The sequence below is a fragment of the Carassius gibelio genome, chromosome A10 (genome assembly GCF_023724105.1).
Source record: "Carassius gibelio isolate Cgi1373 ecotype wild population from Czech Republic chromosome A10, carGib1.2-hapl.c, whole genome shotgun sequence".
NCBI classification, from domain to species: Eukaryota; Metazoa; Chordata; class Actinopteri; order Cypriniformes; family Cyprinidae; genus Carassius; species Carassius gibelio.
In genome coordinates this window covers 7360616-7384905 of record NC_068380.1, presented here as the reverse complement: position 1 = coordinate 7384905, position 24290 = coordinate 7360616, and the positions used below count along the sequence as shown (strand labels likewise).

Genomic DNA, 24290 nt, shown 5'->3' with positions numbered 1-24290 from the left:
GTAGAGTAGCGCTTGTTGTTGGTCATTTCTCCAGTCACAAATGCAGAGATGGTTTTATGTTTACGTTGTGCAATGCAACACCTAAAAAGACAGTATTAGTCATTATGATCAATAATTATGTCCCCACTGGATGCAACAAATGCCCTTTTTGTGATGGGTTTTATTGTTTTTGTCTTGTCACACCGGGACATGGTGTCACAGTATGGTAAGGGGTGTAACTTTTCTTTCACATACTTGAGGTATTTGGCCAATCACAACACACTGGATAGCTGGCCAATCAGAGCATACCTCGTTTTTCAGAACAAAGAGCCTTGTAAAAATCAACGCGTTTCAGAAAGGCCGGACATAGAGAAGAAAGAATAATGTACAGTATGTGGAACATAATGTGTTTTTTAAAACTTAAACTGTATAAATAAATTGCATTACACAAAATACACAACATAATGTTCTTTTTTTTTTTTTTCTTTTTTTTTTTTTTTTTTACAATGTCATATGACCCCTTTAACACCACAAAAGCAGTTCTAACCCTGCTCTGAGCATGGTTTCATTACTCTGGGGTAAAAAGCGGTGCTAACACAACTAAATTACAAGTGTGAAACATTTCTGTACTTGTGGTTAAAAGAGGTTTAGAATGACAGTAACACAGTGTGAGTGAATTCAAGTTTTCAAAGTCTGCATCATGTGCAGAATTTCTATTGACTGCTGCTGAAACATGAGCCTGGTAATCTGTGGTTGGATCATTTGTCTATACTGTATATACCCTACAGAATTCATCCCATCTGCTCTGCTAATGAACTTTGGAATTAAATGGCTAATTAATTTGTGCTTTTAAGCAGTTTAAAGTTCTGAAACATACACCTTTGGAGGGATCTCTATAATGTTATAAACGCTGTAGAGAGCGCTAAAGCATGAATAACACAAATGCTGTATTTTTTAGTTAAGAATAATTCTTTCACATATTGCAAATCTTTTATGTCTCCCAACCCTGCAGTCATAAAGCAAGCTGTTAAAAAACGATTAGCTGCTTTGTTTCATGATTCCTGATGTTCCCGCATCCCTCTCAATCAGTCTGCAGTCAACACATATTCCCCACACTTCAATGGGGCTCCAAACAGAAACTGCACAGTGAGAAGAAGACCAGCATATTTATTAGGGGAATAATAAAGTAAATTTATATTGACTTTGTCTGACAATGGACACATTAAAAGACCATTAGCTAAAGCAGAAGAAATCCATCCTCAACCCAGAGAGGGCTATGTTAATTAGCTTCGGGATTGCCGCCATCAATGGAAAGAAAGAGACAGGTGTTAAATCACAGGATTCTCGTTTAAAGTTAAACTCATTGAGAATTGGGACTTTTATATGTGATATTAAAATACCTCTTAAACAACCCATCATCTGTCAGAACAACACAATACACAACTTTTAAAACTTTATGGTTATAATTATAATAGACCTTTAATTCTTATCCTTTAATCTGATTTTGGCAAAAAGCATTCCATTAGTCTATTTAGTAGATTGGTATCTCTTTGATGTGATTCACTTGTCAAATGAAGGTCTGACAAGAATAACAGAACCAACAAAACCAAACCATCGATCAGTACTGAACCAAAACAAAGCATGCAAGACTACGTCATAAAAAGACAAAGCTTCATGCACAACACATTATTGTCACGTAGGCTTACAATGGAAACAGCACTCTTCTAAAACAGTGCACCTCCATCACTTCCTCTGACAGATAAAATCAAAGCACCATAAACCTCTGGAAACTCACGGGACAATGCCAGGGAGGATTTAAACCACAGTGTCCTGCTGATTTACCTTTTCCACTGAAGAACAAATGATATCAGTGAACATGGCTCAGAACAGACTAGACAGTAGATGAGCCCAAACATAAAGCAGTGGAAATCCCAGCATGGCTCTCCTGTGCATTTCCACAACGCTGTTTATGTAAGGCCCCCCTGGAGACTCCAGAGATTCAATTATATTCTTGTGTTTGCATGCAGTGTTCCTTCTAGCCTGCTAGACAGACCTTGAAAAATAATATACATCTCTCAATACCAAATCGTAACCCAACAAATGTACACTGTTGTTATTAGGGTAACTGAGGATAATATATGCTCTAAAACAAGTTTATGCACCAATTGTGAATCCACACAATTAAATAAGGCCTATTGTTATATTTTCTGATCTGTCAAGATTCTAAACTTCCCTATTCAGAGACAACACTGTTTCAGGCAGTTTGTGATAAAAGGAGTTATCACACATTTATGTCATTTTTCATTAGCTTGCAATCTAAAATACCTGGAGAAAAATTGCTTAGAAAGTACTGAAGTACTCAACATGGACGCTGCCATCTTGAGAATTAGTTTTGGATATCATGCACTCACCTGAGCTGACTGATCACTCATATCAAATCCCTGCAGCAGACAAGAAAAAAACCCTCCAAATTAAAAGCCCTCCAAAAATGTGGTTATTGGTGATATAATGTAATGTAATATAATACAATATTGCATTTATACGTTAATCTCAGGTCAGATCAGATGGCACACCTACAAACTGCCCATTTAAATTTAGTAAAGTTAAGTAAGTTTGTTGATAAGAGTTTTCTGAATCTTCTGGTTGTATGCAACGTCTGGGAATAATTGATTAAACTACCCCACTGACACTCTTTAGACACATATGTGTCAGAAATCAAGTTCACAGGCCATAAAAATGGAGCAGCATCTTTTATTTACAATAAAACTAATGCAAAACTCTTTCTTATATATATATATATATATCTTATATATATATTCTTATATATCTTTCTATATATATATATATATATATATATATATATATATATATATATTGCTTTTATATATCATTTTGCTTTTACTGCATAAACCACTGAACAGACAGTCTCTTGTTTGCATGTATTTTCATAATAAAATTATTATTTAATGCATAGAAAAACAGAGGACACACACATGCACGCACACACTAAACACGCACACACCACACTTACCCACAAACACATCAGAAATTATTAGACTCCCATCAATTACTGATTTTGGCAGAAAATATATAACACTACATTATTATCTTAAATGAATGGTTAAAAATGTAATTTAAGGCCCAAAAATGAAGCACCCCCAAGAAAATAGACAGAATCATAAAGAGGTTTAGAATGAAAATGCTGCTATTCAAATGAACCTCCTCTGGTTAACAGAAGTTCACCAGCTCATAAAGAACCAAAGGAGAGATAGATAAATACCCTATTTCCTTAACTGCAAACTACAGCAAAGCTGTGCTACATGGTTCACTCAAGCAAATTCAAGGCAAAATATATCATGAAGCAGACACTCAACCAAACAAAATAAACATTAGATAAAGACTCTAATTTCTTTTTTACAATATATTGCTTCATTTTCTTGGAGGGATTGTTCATTAAGACACGTGAGATCTAAATAAATACAAGTGCCTTGCAGCTGCAGAAAAGTACTCTAAAACACACTAGACCAGCGGTAATGAACTTAAGTCCCACTGTAACCTATGGAGAAACCAAAGAAAATCAATATTAGGGTAGATGAGAGGTAAACAGAGGCACTTTTCAGTGCATGTGAGAAGCAGATCAGCTCTATGAAGTGCTTTCCGAAGGTTGGCAATCACCATTACTGTCTTCAAGTATAGTATTTTTAGTTTTTGTAGTGTCTTCCTCTGGTCCAGTGTTATCTTCATCATGTTGCATTGAGTGTAGTCTGTACAGAGTGGGGCTGGAGGAAAAAAAGACAAAAGATTTTTTTAGAAACAGGAAGAGAAGGTTAAAGCCACATCTTCAGACCTGTTCCTTGTGAAAGAACAGATGGGCACAATGCCATGCAAAGATCGATAGCAAGACAAAAGTAATGAGTGAATGTCCCTGACAAATGCACATCTACAGCGGTTCCAAAACACCCTCTCTGTTTGCTCAATTATCAGTTTAAACTCTACCAGTATATCTAAAGCCTTGTGTAAATTAATTGTGGCTTATTGTGTTTCCTAGAATATCTTTTGTTGGTCTTGGAACAAGAATTCTGTCAAATCAACAAAAAGGCCTAAGCATATCCCTTATCCCTTATCCTTTTCTATTACTGTAAGTACCCAACATATCCTTAACCATTAACCATAAAATCAAATGGTTGATAATAATAGGTTCATGAAGTGTTTTGAGTTTCAAAATCTAAGTCTAACCTACCAGAAGGATCTGATTGACAGTATATTGTTCCAGGACCAACAAGGAACATGTCCTCCTTGACAAAATCAAGATAAGCATCTGTGTATTAGTACAGTACTGTATGTGGCTACACTTTGAATGTGTCTGTGTCCAAACTCAAAACCAAGTTCAGGAAACAGTGTCAAGGCATGCTGTTCAATCCAGTTATACAAAGAAGGTCATTAATGTTTAGAGTTTAACACAGAGCAGAACATGTGTTTAAAGTGAAGCTTCTTGAAAACATAAATCCTTAGTCTCGCCCATTCGGGGTCACCTGTAAATGATCTCTAATCACTGCTTGTAGAGATACTTCATAACCAGAATGTCCACATTTTTCTTCTGTTTCTTTATTTCTTTTTTTGCTGGGGGGTCATTCTTCATCAGGACTTTCCCCCATCTGAGGCTTTCTGCCCTGGGGTCTCTTCACACTGTTTGAGCTGCGTTATGAAACTGTTGATGCAGAGCGTGAAGATGATGATTCAGAGGCAGATTCTGACTTGGACGATCCAGATTCTTTCTTTCTTGACCTTCTGGATCCTCTCTTTTCTTTCTGTCTGGAATGCCGCCGAGTATGACCCTCATTGAAGAAGCTGTCAGACTCAGAGCACCTGCTCTTTTTCTTGTTCTTCCTCTTGCTGCTGTTGGAGTTGAAGGAACTCAGTGAGCTTCCGGAAGTGAACTCCAAACTCGTTAAGTCGGGTGCTGCATGCCAAGGATATTTGTGAGCCGACGCTGGTGCTTCCAGAACTGTGGCTTCTAGATCGTTGGCTCATACTAGTACTTGTTGGCTCATAATCACTGCGGCTGTCATCCATCCAAGAAGTACTACATTGCAAGCTGAACTTGCTCACAACAGACTGAGCATCATCATCTTGGCCAATCCCACGGCGTGTGGAAGCCCGGCTCGGGGCAACTGAGGACACCATGGACTCCTTGTCAAATTCTGGACTGGTTTTGGTCCAGCGACGGTCTAGGCCTTACCTGGCCTTACTGGCAGCCTCAGAGTATGCCTGGGATATCACTGAACCTCGGTCATCCAGGTCATCACCAGACTTAGCCCTGTCTGTGGATTTGCTTTTAGCTTTGTGCAATGATAATCTGTCAGGCATGTCCGGCTACTTCGAAGGGCACTGAAAGAGGGAGCTGTCATCCCCTGCGCCTCCATTCCAGTCCTTCTGATAGGAGCTGAGCGAACTCATCACAGACACTGAACGGCTCTCATCCAAATCTTTATTTACTTCCTCCTTGCCCTCTTTTCCCTCTTTTCCTTCTTTTATATCTTTCACATCTGCATTAGCAGCATTGGTGTGTCTGAGACAGACAGAAGTGACATCAAAAGTGGCAGAATTTCAGATGATCAATGAATGAAACAGGATGACACCCGTGACAGAGATCAACATGAATTCAAAGAGCGAAAGAGATTTGAGAGGTAATTTAGGAGCATATTTTACACCAACACCAGGACTAAACTTAAAAGGATTAAACTCCTAATGGCAGTTATGTAACCACACCATACTAATACTACTGAGGAACAGAACAGTAACAGCAGCTCCTGGTGAGACAGTCATGAATCCAACACCATCAAATGCTGTCTTGAGCTTATTAGCAATTCTTACAGATGGAGAGGACATATGTAAGTCTTGGCTGGTAAAACACATCAGTAGCGCCCCCAATGTTCTTATCCTGTAGCTACAAAAGCTGCCTATACTCTTTGAACAACTGTTCAATCAGCCTTCCACAGAAAACTCATGGAGGATTAAATAGACACGGTAAATTAAATATAAATATCTGTTAAATATGTATTTTGTATAACTAGAAAGGGGTTCACTAGCTTATAGATTAGAACACTAAAATTCACAAAATTATTTTTTCTGTCTTAAAAGCTTTAATGTATACTTCCAGAAAAAAAAAACATACATTAAACATAAACAAACTCATCATTTAGTCCCTAGTTTCCCACCAATATTAAGTGTGGTTTGATTTCTCCAGCTCTGGGGATCATCAAATGACGAAATGATGAAATGATCAAATGATGAAACCGTAATATGCAACTAAAAGGATTTCATGCTGACCTGGTGGTCTTCTGGGTGCCCTCATCAGAGAGTGTCTTGGTAGATCCTTTGCTCTCGGAGAGCGATAACTTCACCCCATCCATGCGGTCCTCCACTTCAGAGTCCATATCCGATTCATCTCCACTGCAAACAAGAGAACCGCAATCAAATGTAGCAGCTGACATAAAGGTCATTTTGGCTGGTCAGGGCAAGAGGGTCACAATACTTCAGTTAGTTGTTAGTACCACAACAACAAGTGTTTTCAATAAAAGAAATTGGGGAAAAGAGCATTTGAATCTGTTCCACAGCAACTGCCTCTATTTTAGAAGATACGAGAGAAAGAAACGGCTCACGTCGAACACTGAAGTCAGATCTTTTACTGCATTTTATCTGTATAGATCTGAGAATGTAGTGGTACATGTAAGATCATTCCCATGAGCCTTTACAGTTACTATTATAGTTTGATTTTATGAATATACACAAAAGCTTATCCTAGAATAAATCTTGTCTACAAAAATTGCACAACCACACAATCGGGGATGCCATACTGTGGATTTAGGCTACAGACGTTTCTGGAGAATTTTAACATTCTGTCACACAATTTAAAGCTTAAGCACACACACAGCTCACATTCAAACACTAATCGACCGTGACAATCTGATTCTATTGGTTGCATATCGCAGTTCCATCCAATTACAGCAAATCAACCCAAATGCAATTATTCCCCCTTCCCAAATCCTAGCACAATGACACACATGAACACATCACAACTTGCTAAGTAGTTAAGACAAGTAGCAAGATACAGTTAAGTAGCAAGTTGCTCTAGAAATTCAGAGAACACCTGGGGAACTTTATGCAGAATCAAAATTCAGTCTGGAAGTGGAAACTTAATACATAAGTTTTGGATTTTCAAACAAACACACAATGAAATGGGTCTAGAGTTGTATTCATTTAACAATGTTTTTTTTCTGTGTTTTTCAATGCAATATTTTCATATTTTCCTGGATGTATAAATGGCTCTGATGAAAAGATGGCTGGTGTAATAATGGGTAAAAACAGATGAGCAACACATGATGATATTGTTAAATGTACAGCACGTGCTCATGAAGACAGGAAAATGATGCTGTATTAAATTAGTTATTGGACTATTAATTTTTCCCATTTCAGCTGCAGACAACGTTCGCCATGTGAGACTTCACATGGTTGTTGGACTGCAGATTAATACAACAGCATTTTCACATGTTCTTACAGTGAATAGCATTACAAACTCAAACCAACAAACAGCTGTGAAACAAACACCATTCAGGATCCTCACGTTTTGTGTTTTCTTTTCTGATACTTTGTCACCGTGTCTTGTAAACTGCCAAAAATACAATTAAAATAGACAAAAATAAAGGGAAAACGAGTAAGCAGTTGATCATATATATATATATATATATATATATATATATATATATATATACACACACATTTGAGACAAGAAGTAAAAGTAGAAGAAGAAGAAAAGCAAAATAACGCAAAAATTTATGTTAACGGTAGTAACATGCAATGGTCATCCTGATCAACTTCAGAGAACTGTTGCCATGGGAACAGCGGCATTGACAGGAGACTAATCCTCGTACCTGTTGATGAGGTCATCATCATCATCATCCGTCTCCATTTCATCTTCCATAGCAGCCTGCAGGTCCCCAATCCGCTTAAAGGCCAGCTTCAAATCTGCTTGTAAGCTCTGATTGGCTGCTTCCAGACTTTCAATATCCATTTCCTGTTAAAGTCCAACCAGAGTTATAAAAAAAAACGACCACAGCTTTACCACAGTAAAAATAGTGTGTTTTAGGCAGTATCGTTACATTTACCTAACCATGGTAACGATGAGCCATCTATGGTTTTACCAGTGGCCTTACTAAAACACCACAGTTAATCTATGGTTACTTTGCAAGAACTATGTCACTTTCCATATAAGGTTCCTGTGCTGCAGTTTTCCATCATTATAGTTGCTAAAGTGATGATGACAAGAGAATCTCTGTATTCTCTGGAACTCACCAGCTCATGTTTTTTGCGACTGGCCTCTGCCTCTTTCTTAGAGAGTTCAGTCATCTCCTCCTTAATGTCCCGGGTCTGTCGTTGCATGCGCTTGTTCTGATCCTTCTCCCGGTTTTCGCTGGCAATACGCTGGTCTCGTTCCTCAGTCATCTTCTCCAGGTTTTCCTTCAGCCGTGTCACAAGAGACTGGAACATAAAAAGATGGAAAAGCCAGAGATTTAGGGCTCATAAAAAATGAGGAACAGAAACATTCTGAAGCAATTTACTGTAAATGAATTCTAGCCAATGACGGAGTTGTTTATCTGCATGTGCCATGCCACGTTGTTTTAGCTCCCAGTGCATCTAAAAGAATTATGCATGGATTAAAATAACAATTCCTTGTATAACATTAAATCAACAAAAGCTAAAGTGAAATTTATGACTAAAATACAAAATGAAATAAAAATAAAATTACTGAATTTTTCGGAACGATCCTGTTTCAGAATCCTGCTATGAATTAATTAAATTTGCATGAAGTATGAGCCGTCACATGACTCACCTCCAGACGTTTGGTCTGGGTCCTCTCATATTCTAGTTTGGTCTCTAGTTCACGAATTTTGGCTTCCTGACGACTGACCAGTGATTTCTCCACCATAGATTGTTCCTGAAATTCAAGCTGTGACTGCAGGGAGTGAAGCTGCCAAAACACACACACATACGTTTGTTTTTGTGGAAAGTGGATTCATCCCATAGGCGTAATGGTTTTTATACTGTAGAAACTGTATATTCTATGCCCCATACCAACCCTACACCTAACCCTAACCCTCATAGGAAACTTTGTGCATTTTTACTTTCTCAAAAAACTAATTCTGTATTATTTATAAGCATTTTGAAAAATGTCACCCTCTCCTTGTAATAAATGTGTCATACCCATGTCATTATATAGAGTTGTGTCCTGATATGTCACAAAAACAAGAGCACACACACACACACACACACACAAAGGTCACGTTTAAGACTGACTGCATCTCTCTCACTGTATGGTCCCTAACCATCTACAAATCCACCATATACTCCCGTAAAGAATAAAGAGAGCATCTGCCTTTTTAGTGTATTTATTTATTTATTTATTTTTTTTTTACCTTGTCCTGGATCTCTTGTTTTTCTTTCATGGCCTCTTCCACCCGGGTCTGCAGGTCACTGATCTGCACCAGATCTCTAGTAGACTACATTTACATTTTACATTTAATCATTTAGCACACGCTTTTATCCAAAACAGACTTACAAATGAGACTAAACAAACACACACACACACACACAAACATATGTAACATATACAGTTAATTTGAACTCTTAATCTATACTAGTAGTATTTTAAATGTTTTTTAAAGCTGATGTAACGTTGATATATACATATATAATAAATTTATAATCTTTGACTTTTTATGTCATACACAATAATTTTCATATTGATGAAAATAAAGAAAACTCTTTGAATGAGAAGGTCTGTCCAAACTTTTGGTCTGTACTGTACTGAGGTCACCTGAGCCACTGCAGCTTTGTGTTTCTTCATGAGTTCGTTCATGTCCTCCTGATCCTCCTCTAAGCGAGACTGCAGGTCGTTCTTCTCTCTCTGTAGACGACTTATCTGCTCCTCCATCTGTGGGAGACAGAACAGACAGGGTTGGGTGAGTACCTTGAATAGTTTTGTTCACAAACTTCTAGCATGAGGAATTGTCACACAACCTGTCCATGTTGCCAACTGTCTGATTTGGCAGCTTCTACCATGTGACAGATACAAATACCATACCAAAATACTGCAGAGTTTGATTGGATGCACAGAGTTTGACATCAACAACAACATATGATTTATCATTCCCTTTAAAACTAACAAAACCTGTTTATTACACATACAGACACACACATACACACACATATATATCTATATATATATATATATACATACCACTGCCACATCTACATGATTATCACTGTTTTAAAACTGCTTTAAAGACATTATTAAAAGTCTCAATTGTTATGTATTTCTAAACTCATGGTTCCAGGGGGTTAATGTTAAAGCTCTTGTATGTTCAATTATTCTGGGAACAAGAACCCCAATAAGGAACCATACCGCCAAAGATAAATTGTGTTCAATAAACTCAAGTAAACTTGCCAAAGTGGTTTGTGTCTGAAATATATTTATGTGTATATATATTTTATTTGGGTTGTTTTTTTTCTGATCTCCATGACCCTTTCAGGATTAAAAAGTCTAGACTACCCCCCAAAAACATTACTTTTAGTAATAGTACACTTCTGCCATTTTAGAGAAAAAGTTTAGGGTAACATTTCAGTGTGGGACTAAAACACTGTGACATATTTACATTTATCTGACGCTTTTATCCAAAGCGACTTACAATTGGTACATATGTCAGAGGACGCACGCCTCTGGAGCAATTAGGGGTTAAGTGTCTTGCTCAGGGACACATTTGTGCCTCACAGTGGATTAGAACCCAAGTCTCTCACACCAAAGGCATGTGTCTTATCCACTGCGCCAACACCACCCCATATAATAACTGCATATTTCTGAGGCTGTGTGATGAGGAGATTATAACTTTATACACTTTTCTATTTGACATCATCTCCCCTATCTCCATCCTTTTTCTGTCCTCAGTGAGGTATAACGTGAAGTGACAAAATCAGAATATATTTAAGATTTAAAATTCCACGTATATCAGGATTTGTGTCAATGAGATTTCACTGTAGGTGGAGCAAGACAGCATGACGCTGCATGAATAAAAGCCAAGCAACTGTCAATATGTTTTGTCAGCTGTCACAGTCACAGTCAGTTAGGACAAAAACTCAGACAAACATGGAAGAGACAGGATTTAATGCTTTATCACGTCATGCTTGGTTAGGACACCTTGATTCAGGGTTTCTTGATCTGACTCTGGAGGTTTACTTTTTGTCCCTCTGGAATATTTATTCTAAATGTTTTTTCCATCAGCCCGAGCAGGACAATGATTGAACTGTAAGCACTTTATTTATCTTTACTTAACAGTCTGAGAGAATCCTGACACATTTACTGCTCTATTCAACTCAAAAGAGGATTTTTGTTGTTGTTGAGGAAAACACATTTTGAATGGCACAATCTATTCTCAGTAAATTCCTAAAGGAGATGTTGATGACTCGCATTCTGTTGTCTGTAATGATCAACTCGACTGATCGATATAAGACAAACAATCGGTTAAACAAGTAAACGACAAACAAAAGACAGTAATCAGACAGTAAACAAACATCTTAAACAAATAAAGGACAAAAAATACAGTAAACAAACATTCTAAAAACAAATAAGCAAACAGTAAATAAAGAGCACAAACAATCATATATAAATAAGTGTACTCTATGTTTGAATAAACATGTGAATAAAACATTAAAGCTTTTTTAAAGAAAAAATATGACTCACAGCCATCTTGGCTTTGGTGTTTTCGTCCATCTGGATATGAAGGTCTTCAATTTCCAGCTCCATAGACTTGCGTGCTTTAACTGCAGCTGCGCAGGCAAACTCGGACTCCTCCAACTAAACCAGAAACAATACACATACACTCGTGTTCGATTTATCCATCTAGTGAGGGACATTAATTGTCATTTCTACAGCTCAGTGATTCCACCTTATTTTTGAGTGTGGTGATCTCTCTTTTGCTGGGCACATTGCTCTTTAGGTGGTCCAGCATCATCTGTGCATCCGCCAGAAGACCTTTTGTGCGCTTCAGATCCTTCCTGAGACGTTTCTCTGTCTCTACATCCCTCTGACCAACCTGTTATATGGTGTGATACTTTGTTGAGTGTAGTGTTGTATGCTGTCTGTGATATTTGTTTTTTTGTTGTGTTAGTACCTGTTCCTGTGCCATCATCAGTTTGGACTCCAGGTCTCTCTTTTCTCTCAGAACTCTCTGTTTATCTTCATATTCCTCCTCTAACTGCACTTCCATCTGCTTCAGCTACACACACACACACACACACACACACACATTTCAAAAGAGCCGTGAGGGAACATGGAGGAATGAATGAACCCAAAAATGAACCCATGAACCCATGAAGGTGTGTTAAGATCCTGTTTGTTCACCTTCTTACTGCAGGAGAGTCTGATCTCCTCCACTTCCTCATCTTTACTGTCCAGCTCTTTAGAGTGAGTTTGTCTCAGTCTCTCCATCTCCATTTCCAAACGGAGTTTAGCCTAAAAGATCAAATGAGGTTAACTATTGCTAATATCCTCTGAAAAATAAAAGTTTCCAAGTTTTAATTTCCCACCCTTCTACAATGAATGGTGTGCGATATATATATATATATATATACATATATATAATTTACATAAAAGTATTTATAAATATATTAGCTTTTATTTTTCAGTTTTAATTTTAGATCATTAGTTTTTTTTTAAATCTTATTTTAAATATTTTTTATTTCAGCTTTAGTTTTCAGTTTTAGCTTCTTTTCTAATTTTAAAGATTTTCATCTTATTGTACTTTATCTTAGCTTCTACATTTCCGTGAATGAAAATGTATGTTTTATAACATAATTTGTTATTGTAATAATAACAATGGCTCTAAACAGAATACAGTATAATTCATAGTCGTTATCCATCTTCGATTCAAATGTTTTTAGCTTGTACCTGTTCCAGCATCTGAATGGTTCCCGCCTGTTCATCAAGCTCCTCCTCTTGATCTTTGACCTTTGCTTCCAGTTCACGCAGTTGCTTCTTAACCTTTGCTAGTGAAGCCTCCTCTTTTGACTCCTGAGAGGAGAGATCCTGGAGCTCGGATTCCAGCTGCTCGACCTTCAGACTGACCGTACACAGCTCTGTGTCCTTCTCCTGTTTGTTCAGTTATGGAATTGTCATTAGCTAAAGGTTTTGTGGTTTTATCAAAAGCTATTTACCATAGACTTATTACAGAAACCAGAAGTTAAGTAGGCATCATGCTTAAGGATATGAGAGAGAAACATTCACTTACACTATCTATCTTGAGTCTTACCTGTAGCTGTTGTCTGATTGTAAACACCTCGCCAGTTAGCACATCTCTCTCGCGGCTTAGTTTCTCCCGCTGGTTCCTCTCCTTCTGTAGTTCCTCTTGAAACTGGTTCTTCTCCACGTCAAACCTTCCAGAAATGTCAGTAGATAGACAGGTTTTGAGACATGTAATTTCAAGAGCAACATGACAACCTGCAATAGTCATAATCTAGAAAACACAAACTTCAGTTGGTAGGCATTTCGAGCAAACATTTGCATTGTACTGCTTCTGATTTTGCAGACTGTCATCTGCATTGTTAGTAGAAAAGTGAACAGCTCAAACTATAACCGAACAGCCCAACTAATCGGAAAGTAAACAAACTGCTGAAACCAAAAGAGTAAATAGACAGTAAATAGACAGCTTTAACTAAACAGCAAACAAAAGACAGTAATCAGACAGTAAACGGACAGCCTTAACAAACAAACAACTAAACAAACAAAAGACAGTATTTAATTAAACGACTTAAACAACAAACAGTCAAACAGTAAAGAGCCCAAACAATCATACAGTAATAAAACAACATAATAAACTGTTTACTGTAATTTATGATTTAACAAACTGTATGATTAAACAATGAGTAAGCGAACAGCCCAGAAAAAAATAACAAACATACCACTAAAAAATATCAAACAGTAAACAAACAAAAAGCCCAAAAACAAACAGCCCAAACAATCAAACAGTAAATGTATGGCCCAAACAAACAAAGGGTAAACAATAATCAGAAATCTCTGTAATCAGACTCCAGCAGGTGACCAGGCAGGAGACTGAAGACACAGTCTGAGGTGCAGTATGTGCGTGTATGATTGGCTCTTACTTCCTCTGCTTTCTCTCAAGCTCATGGTTGCGTCCCTCTTGATTTTCCAGGTGCAGTTTGGTGTCTTGCAGTTCAGCAGCCAGCCGCTGGCATTTCTTCTTCAGCTGCTGGACTGAACGCTGGGACTCCTCGTGGTCAGCCTGCAAGTCCCCGAACTACACAGAAAAAGAGACGGTAGGGTGAATTTAATAAATTGCAGGTCAACGTCAGAGTATCATTTATTTTAGCAGAGTTTGAATTCAGGTACATTCAACACTGTGTGTAGTCTGTCAGAAGGCCGTGTGTGTATGCATTGTGTGTGTATTTACTGTGTGCGATACTAACTTTTCTTTCGAAGTGTCTCTTGTTCTGTTGCTCTGTCTCCAGCTTGTCCTCCATCTCCTGCTGGAGCTTTTTCTTTGTGAATTCTGTGTCTCTGATGACACGTTCATATTTCAGCCTCCATTCACCTCCTGACATGCACAAACGCACAGAGACAGACAGATTTTTTCAGAGCTGTTGTTATGATGAGCTGTTTGTGTGTGTGCTTTCAGTAGTTTTTGACCAAACTAGCCCTCTTTCCATCCCAGCGTCCAAAAAAATGCTATGTTCTAATTAAAATAAAGCATTTCCATAATCAGGTTCAAATGCTGATTGTGTTTCTTCTTTACCGGAATCATCACCACCATCTTCCACCTCGCCGTTGAGTTCTGATGCTTGGAGGAGTCTGGCCTCCATGATCTCCATCTCCATGGACTCCTTCTGTTTCCGCACAGCGTCAAACTTCACCTGAGTTTCAGAAAAAGAAATGAACAGGCATGTTCTACAGCAGCCCACTCACAAAATATGCTCCAACACACTTTCACCACTTTTTTTTTTTGTCAATCCATGGCACAAGCAACTCATAATTTAAAGTAATTTAACTAGAGTAAATCTACACGTATGAAAAAGTACTTAGCTACTCTACAAGCTACTGAAATGAAGATGCCATATTGTTTCCCATATTAAAAACAATATTTTGAACTGTTACTAAACAGCAGCATTTTACTAAACACTGTACCAAAAAGTCGTAAAATGTTATCTTTAACCACTAGAAAAAACTATACTATTTTACTGAATTCTATAACTTAAAAACAGTTAGCCTAGTAGCATCTGTCCTTTAGGTAGTTACTCCCATCACTGTATAAAAAGACTGAAGCTGGATTGAGAGTTCATGTACCTGCATATCCTTCATGTCCTTTTCCAAACGCAATCTCTCGCTTGTTTCTGTCTCCAGCAGCTGAGATGTTGACTCCGCAGTATTTCTCTCATCTGAAAGCTCTGCTGTCAGCTCTGTGATCTACATAAACACACATATGTGATTGTTTTTCTAATATGGTGGAGGCTTTTTAATATTTTCATTAAGACTTACCTACTAAGTTTATTGTCTATCCTTGTAGAGACACACGGCCTAACTAAAAAATAACACCCTTTGCTTTCTCAACTTCTTTCTCATTTTCTTGAAGCAGCAAAAATGAGGCCCTGCTTTGCATTTGAAATTAAATAAGATGCTTGCATCTCTTACTCGACTATCCAGACCATCCGAGGTCAGCCGCAGCTCATTTCTTTCCTTCTCCACCTTCTCCAGCTTCAATTTCAGATGCATGATCTCCTCCTACAAGGCGAAACAACAATTTCATCTCCCGCAAAAGATAATACTGATTCTTTTGATAAAATAAAGACGATCTTTGGCCCGAGGCTAGTAGAGCTAATATTATATGATCTGGTGTTTTTTTTATCTTTTGATCGGGCAAGATCTGGCCAGATGGCAATGTTGCATTTCTGAAGACAATGCTTTGAGCTGGGACTTAGATGTGATGGCAGCAGGAATCAAAGAGAAGTCTCAGCTCTAAAGCTGATGCAACAAAAGCCCTCTGATCATGTCATCTTTAAGGCAAACGCATCCACAAACACAGATAAACCTTCAAGCTCTTCTGTAAACTGACAGGAGCTTTGCATAGCGAGCAAACCAGGGAATGAAATAAAGAGTAAGATGCAAAGTCTCACATCTTTTCCGCGAATCTGTTCTTCGGTGAGCTGAACCTCCACTAGAGGTCGTACTGTGGTGAAGAGCTTCCACCAGGGCCAGTCCTTCACACCATGATTCTTCTTAATGTTCTTCTGGACACAACGGATGGCCAAATCCTGGATCTGAGAGACAGAGAGTGATTTGTTTTAGATGATTTAAAGTGAATATGAAAATGGTCATCATTTACCTCATGTTGTTTTATTTTATTATAGCACATAAATAATCATACAGTAGGTTAAAACTTTCAAGCAGCCCTAGTTTTCCTTTATTTTCATTATATGAAATACAGTGGCCCAAATATTCATCAACTTTTATGTTCCAGGGGGAAAAAAGCCATATAGTTTTGGAACGACATGAGGATGAGGTAATGATGACAGAGTATTCATTTTGACTGAACTATTGTTTAATTTCTGCTTCACATGGGTTCAGAACAGGCTGATGATACAGATCTCCATCTGTGAATGACATGACGGTTGCATTAATAGCGAGGCATGAAATGATTAATGTTCCTTTGCAAAGACAATCATAAAAGCCACCTTATGACTTTGATATATTACATTTTTGAAAAAGTACAGAAAGACTTGCAAACCAAAACTGTAAATCTGACTGTCAATTCAATTCAATCAATTAAATGCACATTATGAAGAAATGAGAGGATCTGATTCAGAGGCCCAACTGCATGGTAAGATCTGTGTTCAGAGGAGCTTTTACTGATTTGAGAACTTCTAATGACTAATAATTCTAGGGAGACAAAACAGGAGAGAAGTGTGTTTTTTTTTCATTATTACAATACTTTCTACTACAGTTTGCTATACAGAGACAAGTAAGTAATTTGTAGGTTAATTCCCTCATTTAAAACCTTCTGTGGTCCTTTTTAAAACATTACTTGGTTTGTTTGAGCTGCACGTCACCAGCAACTCTGACTCAACCAATGGACTGAGTTTGGGGCAGAAGTGTTTGTTTGGCTGACCAATGTGAAACCGGGGGAGTTTATTTCTGCAGTTCTGCCCGGGGACTCAGGGTTTCAGAAATTACATGCTTCGGCTTAAATAAGACCTAGTCACCTCCGTAAAGGCTTACCTGCTCAATGCTGTGCATTGATGTGTGCATTTTACTCTTAAAGCAAACTGATTATTACTATTTAAAAGTCTGGGTAAGCAAGATTTTTTTTTTTTTTTAAGGAAATGAATATAATAATTCAGCAAAGATGCATGGGTTGTCAATAAAGATGCAGTTTCTTTTATTTTCTATTCATCAAAAAAATAAAAAAACTTTCTTCAACATTGATAATAATAAGAAATGTTCCTTGAGCACCAAATCAGCATATCAGAATTTCAAATATATTAACATTTTTATTTTAAATTGTTATAATACTTCACAATATTACTGTTTTTACTGCATTTTTGAAAAATAAATAAAAAAATAAAGCCTTGATGAGCATAAGAAACGTCTTTCAAAAAAAAAAAAAAAAAACAGGAAAAGAAAAAAAACTTACCGACCCCAAACTTTTTAACAGCAGTGTAAGAGATATAAATGTTGAGATTCTGAATGATTGACATTGTATTTTCAGCTCAGGACTGAAGCAAAATGGAAAATGGACTTTACCTTCCTCTTTTTGAAGGTCTGTCGAGACAGAAAGCCCCTGCAGGCGGCCTGGAACAGCGTGATGTTCTGTCTGGTGTGTTCATCCCTCTGTCCCTCTAGTTTAGCCACTGTTCCAGCCCTGAAGAACACCTAACACACACAAACAAAGTTACAGACGAGACAACAGTAAAGAGAGCGTGTTAAAACTGAACTGTATATTATGAAGTTCTTAAAATGACAGAGTACAAAGAGACAGATACATTTGTAGAGAGTCATAGTTTTAAACAGAGACAGCTTTAACTGTGATATAAGGTTCATAAGCACATGGAGGTTTTTCATAAATGATTACCAAATTGTTGCAGTATCATTTGCAATTTAAACTAAACAAGAGGTGGCTATCCTTCACACTACAGTATCAGTTTTCTTCAATTTATTATTCATCAAACAAGTAAATATATATTTTTAGTCTGTTTTATTATTATTTATAAAATACTGCATTTTATATAATATTTCACATTTTATTTCATTTATATTGTGTTTTTATTGTATATTACTGTATTTTATTATAAAATTTCATTTTCTTTTTTATATATATTTGTTAAGCAGATGCTTTTATCTTTTCGTGTCTATCTGATCTGATGCACACAGTCACAAAATCAGATGCAATTTAATCATTAGACATGCATTTGAGAAACAGCAGGTGAAAACGGCAATCTGTCTCACCTTATGGATGTTAAACTATATAAACAACTTGAGGGTTTGAAGAGAGCAAAGATAAAGAAAATCTGAAAATCTGAAAATGTTATTACCCTCGTGCAATAATTTTATCTGGCTTCATATTCAGAAATAGACCATCTGTCCACAGCAGTTTGAACGACTCGAGTGAATCAATGTCCATTTAATGCATGTTTGGTTTATTTTTCATTGCAAGTAACTGTAACAGCGCAAGTCGAGCAGAACTGACAGGAGATGCTGGTGGAGTTGTAAATCAGTATGTTTTGTTGCTCGAATCCTTCGTCAAGGGCCCCTGACATTTTAATCCATTTCTGAGCACAGTTCGGCCTTCACAAAACTTGACGCCAATTGCAGCTGCCACAAAATAATTACTAACTATTCCAACTTATAATACAATCCAATAAATCTCCAATCTTCTGGGAATGTGCCATGTGGGGCTTGTTTACACACGCCGCAGGTTTTCCAGCTGATGGGCTTAAACCGTTGAGTGCCAGTGTCTGTTCACACTGATTAGGATGGCATGAAGAACCAGGAAAGACACAAACAAACAACGCAGCTCACGCCGAGATGAGAGTTTCTTGATTCCAGCCGATGGACCACGAAGTAGCAGACACAAAAGCACGCAGATGAAATATCATCCACTGCATATAATTTACTATTTGACTCACCTGCATCCTTTGGCGCTTCCGAAGTGATAAAATGGATAGTAACTTGTGTATGTGTTACTCACCCTGCTCAGGCCCATGTGATAGCTGCTCTTCTCTAATTCCAAAGACTCCAAAAGCTCCTCTACTTCCTGCAATGACAAACACACTGTCATGTCTAGTTCACACAGTGTACATTACAAAAACACTGCTGACCCCTGTGTAGGCCTACTGGACACACACACACCGGGTATTCTCTCCCGCTCAGTCCCCGAACTGTCCAGACTACCATCAGCCCTCACCGTGACACTGACACTGTCTTTGTCATGCGGAAAGGTCTTGAGAACTCGATCTATCTGAAAGGGCCCATCTAGATTACAGCACTAAAGGGGGTGCTGGCCCCTAACAACTAAAGGGCCATTGTTTGAATCACTTCACAAAAACCTCTCCTCTGAGACATGGTTCTACCTCCCTCTGTCGTTTTCTTTCTCTCTACGTCTCTCTAGATAGAATTTTGCATCGTCTCGACTTCCTATGAGACTCGAAATGCGACTGACCTCTGCTGTGCCATAAAAAGAGGATGGTCATCTTTCTTTTGTAAAAAATTGACTTTTTTAAGACATCTGTCAGTTGAATAGTCATTAATATTTCAAACTGCCCATGGAAGTTTATTTTGCATTTTTTATTTTTTTATTTTCAGGGTTAGGGACAATGTGTGATTTTTTAGCTGTTTATTATTTACAGCACAGGTTTGTGCAAGTCAAGAACGTGCTCATTTCTGTGAGTAAAAATAAAACAAACAATAAAACAAATAAATAAACAATAAAACTTTAATTTCTTTTGAATCTCACACTGATTTAAAATTTCACATTTTGAGTTTATATCTCACAATTGCAACTTAAGTATCTCAAAATGACTGTTATTCCATAATATGAATTATATCTCAATTACGACTTCATTTCTGATCATTGAAATTTCATATCTCACAATATGACTATATCTCAAAATTGTCAATTTCTTATAATTGAATATATCTCGCAATTTTTATTATATCTTCAAATGTTACTTTTTACATCACAGTATGACTTCATTTCTCATAATTGCACTTTTATATATCGCAATTTGATGAAATACAATATTTCCCAGTTATATCTCCACATATTTCCTATTTAAGCTTCCATTCATCTCATGAATAACTTCATTTTCTTTTCTTGGCAAAGCCAGTTTTTAATTGCACATGGCACTGGCGAGTGTTAGTTCTGGACCCTGCCTGCAGTGTACATGCCCAGGGCCACAGTGCAAAGGTTTTGTATATAACTCTCCTCTCCCCTCGGCTAATCACAGGGCCCAAACAAGATTAGGAGACCCTGGACGGAGACATTTTTCTAGCTGATAATTACAGTACATTTGGGCTTTTAGTAAGCACTAAAGCCCAGAGCAATTACTACATTTTTCCTGTCTGCTCTGCGTATTGATTCAAGTCAGAGACCCAGCTGGGGTTTTTTGATTAAGCCATCACAATAACCCTGATTACCCAGAGTTCATTCTGTCTTGGACTCACAGCACACAAGAGCGAGAGGAGCCCAAAACTTCATTTCAATCAATTCTAAACCCTTTGTTCTATTATTTTCATACTTATTACTCTCTTAATTAGCTACTCACTCGTTTCTCATCCTTCACAATGTAGTCTCGGCCCAGTTTCTTGGTCAGGTGAGGGGCCAAAATGTCAAAGCGTCTTCTGAACTCAGAGAAGACCATGTGATCAGGGTAACCTGCAACAAGCGTGCGGATATTCAGCAGGAAATAAAGGAGAGGACTTGATTTTATCTATTTGATTGGATCTTTCAGTCTCTCTTTTCACCTTGTCTGTAAATCCTCAAGCTGTCCAGCAGTTTAAAGCCACGGATCTGGGCCCTGAGCAAAGCCACATCCACCTGCATGAGTCCAGGGTCACAACTCTCCTCTGGGGACCCTGCGGCCCTCAGAACCTCCGCTCGGGGTAAGAGACAGTTGACAAAGTGAACCCTGGATCTGCGGATGGTGTCCAACAGTGCATCCTGATCAAAAGAGAAATACATAATGTGTATTTTAATCCATTTCTTGCAACTAATAGGGAAACTGAACAATTTCATAAGAGAAAAAATGTCCACCACTAGTATTCGGTGTAGGACCCTCTTGAAAACCTACCACTTGGAGTTTAATCTGAAGACAGAGAGACTTCTTTTTGACAGTAGCCATGCCTGTGGTGAAGGTCTTCCTCATGCTGGTGGCCCGACGCATCGCGAGCTGAGAGACGCCCTCCAGTCCAGCGATGGAGCCTGTCAGAACCGCGGCACTGCTGGAGCGGCCCACAAACATCCCACTGATGCTCTTCCTGTGAGGAACACACAGTGAGTCTCGAGGGGTGTGCGGTATGTATAGTCTACAATAATAATGTGTTTATTGTTTTACCTATTTACGAGCTGACATTGTGTATGTTACTCGCAAAAAAAAAAAAAAGTTTTATACACAATATATTTCATTTTTGCTTTATTTTCTCAAGAAAACCGTGTATGTGAGCAACACATAGCATTGCTAAGTTACATAATAAATCTGCATTTTGAACAAAACAGTGCAATGAATGATTCAATGACTGAATGAATGTTTGAAAGAATCATTTGAATGACTCGATCACTCATTAAGGAGGTGAATTGCAGCCACCTACTGGCAGTTTTAGTTATAGATGTAAAATATCATATTTTAAATGAAATCAGTTTAAGGTGGCGCAACTCTAATCTGATGTCTGGACTGTCAGTTCTTGTCATCAATCTTGAATTAAAAAAATGTTTTTTGACTGATTTACTGAAGTGACAAGTGCAATGGGGTTGTGTGTAGGTCTCACTTCTGGGAGTTCTGCAGCAGGTTGGCTGCGTTCTGGGGGGTGGGATTTAGCCTGGCTAGGTTCAGCCATCCATGAGTGTCATATTCCACCCAATCTGTCCCGTGACTGTGGCCGAGCAGGAAGTGATGTCTGTTTTCACTTTTAAGCAACACTGTGTGACCTGCAAAAAAAACAATGCATAAATTAGTCTAGGGCAGAATGTAAGTGTGTGAGTTTGTGGGGTTTTTTTGTTGCATGTTTGTGTGTGTGACCTGTGCTCTCTCCCTCTGCAGGGCCGTAGTAACTGAAGAGTCGCTGCAGGAGTGTTTCCTCAGACCCTCCCGGCTGCAAAACCTCCTCCTCCATCAGCCAGAACAAGCCCCTGGCCTCATCTGTCCGGGACAGAGTACGTACCTGAAATACAGACATGAATATCCACAGTCAAATAATCATATGTTTCTTTCCTACACAGACATTTTCTTCAGGTCTCTCTCTCTCTCTTCTATTCTGATACTTATAAACACGGTTTAAAAGGACTGCATCATATATAACCATGACCGGCCAACTAATTACTATTTATAGGATATAGGACAATATACTTAATATAGGATTACATTTACCCTGTCTGTTTCCATTTTCAGCCTTCAAAAGTTAAATCTTTTGTATTAAACAAAAAAACAACAACAATTAATTAAATTAAGTACTTATCCAGCGTTCTTGTTAAAATAATCACACAGACACTCAATCAAACTTTAAACATCAGCAGTTTTGACTAATTTAGAAAGTGCATCTCACCAGGGTCTGACTGGAGGACTGATCAACCACAGCTACTGAGCGAGAAGGGCTGGGATCCAGGTCATCCAGAGGGATCTCAATGTTTTCCTGTGTTAACACGGTAAAAAAAAAATATATATATATATTTTAGCAAGGATGCAAATAGATCAAATGTGAAAGCAGAAAGCATTTAAAAATATATCTATTTCAAATAAATGCTGTTTTTTTTTATTTTCTATTCATCATTAAACGTTTTTAACATTGATAATAAAATGAAATGTTTCTTGAGCAGCAAATCTAAATATTAGAATTATTTCTGAAGGATCACGTGAGAATGATGCCTGGAGTAATGATGCTGAAATTTCAGCTTTGCCATCACAGGAATAAATTACATTTGAAAATATATTCCAATAGAAAACAGTTATTATAAATTGTGATAATATTTCAAAACGCTAGTGTATTTTCATTCAAATAAATATAGCCTTGGTGAGAACAAACATCTAAGAAGCATAAAGAGGCATAAGACTGCACACTCACTTGCAGGTGATTCTTTATTACAAATGTTTCGGCAACACAAACACAAGGTCTTATTCCTCTTTATGCTACTTTGATGTCTTCTGACCGGCAGCTCGGATGGTGTGCATATGCATGCTTATTTTACTAGAGAACAAACATCTTACCATAATCTTACCTTCATAATATAATTATTGATTTACAAATGAACTGTCTAAGTATAGTGTCACATAGACATCCTTGGTCATTTTTAGCACTTTCTTGTGCCATGAGCTTTGTGTTTTTTAAATTAAAGTAGTTAAAGTTTTGAAAGAGCCGATCAAGATCCCTGCAATACATTTCATTGCGTTATTTATTATAATTAGTTGTAGTAAAATTTCAGAATAGTAGTTCACTGCTCCACAGTCTCATCCAGTAAAGGCAAATTGCTGATGAATACAATAAATAAAAAAGTAAAAATGAAGTCGAGTAGTGGTAAACTAACAGCCAAGTAATTCAGTGTTGTAATAAGAACTGTGTTTGACATTCTGGTGTTGGTTATGGGTGTTTTTCGGACCTCTTTGTAACGCTCCAGTTCCCGTACGAATGTTCGCTCCTGGAACAGCATCTGCAGACGTTCCTGAGCATAATTATGACAGAGCTCCTCAAACGTGGCCCCGCGCTGGTTCTTCACCTGACGAGGGTTCTGGAAGCCTGGTGTGTCCACGATCAGCAGAGAACAGAGAGAATGCTGGCTGGACTTCAGCGCTCTGAAAGTAGACAAAGACATCTGAATTCATCTCTTGTTTGATAAACCTAGTTGCTTTAGGTAATCACCGGTTACTGCTTATGGATTACCTGTTAATGAGAGAGACGATGAGTGTGAAAAGCTCGGCGTATAAACCAGACGCCATGAACTCCAAACACTCAGCTGCTGTTGCTTTAGACACTGAAACGCACACAA

At 37.8% G+C, this 24290-nt stretch overlaps 1 protein-coding gene across 2 annotated transcripts in view; it reads right to left on the bottom strand.

Annotated features, from left to right (window-relative positions):
- Positions 1-2921: 2921 nt before the first annotated feature.
- LOC128020989 (unconventional myosin-XVIIIa) overlaps positions 2922-24290 on the bottom strand; it is a 39304-nt gene continuing 17935 nt past the window's right edge. The window contains exons 12-41 of one of the 2 annotated variants that reach the window (XM_052607838.1): positions 24185-24275; positions 23904-24096; positions 22856-22942; positions 22333-22474; positions 22082-22241; positions 21388-21574; positions 21062-21257; positions 20863-20972; positions 19287-19352; positions 17843-17971; positions 16216-16359; positions 15734-15823; positions 15389-15508; positions 14841-14958; positions 14515-14642; positions 14191-14345; positions 13341-13464; positions 12980-13180; positions 12434-12544; positions 12204-12308; positions 11979-12125; positions 11774-11887; positions 9854-9970; positions 9453-9536; positions 8870-9007; positions 8332-8517; positions 7911-8053; positions 7604-7648; positions 6310-6432; positions 2922-3758 (exon numbers count right to left, since the gene is read on the bottom strand). In XM_052607838.1, coding sequence (XP_052463798.1) covers positions 3623-3758; positions 6310-6432; positions 7604-7648; positions 7911-8053; positions 8332-8517; positions 8870-9007; positions 9453-9536; positions 9854-9970; positions 11774-11887; positions 11979-12125; positions 12204-12308; positions 12434-12544; positions 12980-13180; positions 13341-13464; positions 14191-14345; positions 14515-14642; positions 14841-14958; positions 15389-15508; positions 15734-15823; positions 16216-16359; positions 17843-17971; positions 19287-19352; positions 20863-20972; positions 21062-21257; positions 21388-21574; positions 22082-22241; positions 22333-22474; positions 22856-22942; positions 23904-24096; positions 24185-24275 — 3890 coding nt within the window. In that variant the 3' untranslated portion in view covers positions 2922-3622. The remainder of the gene's footprint in view (positions 3759-6309; positions 6433-7603; positions 7649-7910; positions 8054-8331; positions 8518-8869; positions 9008-9452; positions 9537-9853; positions 9971-11773; positions 11888-11978; positions 12126-12203; positions 12309-12433; positions 12545-12979; positions 13181-13340; positions 13465-14190; positions 14346-14514; positions 14643-14840; positions 14959-15388; positions 15509-15733; positions 15824-16215; positions 16360-17842; positions 17972-19286; positions 19353-20862; positions 20973-21061; positions 21258-21387; positions 21575-22081; positions 22242-22332; positions 22475-22855; positions 22943-23903; positions 24097-24184; positions 24276-24290) is intronic. The other variant, XM_052607839.1, reaches the window with a different exon arrangement.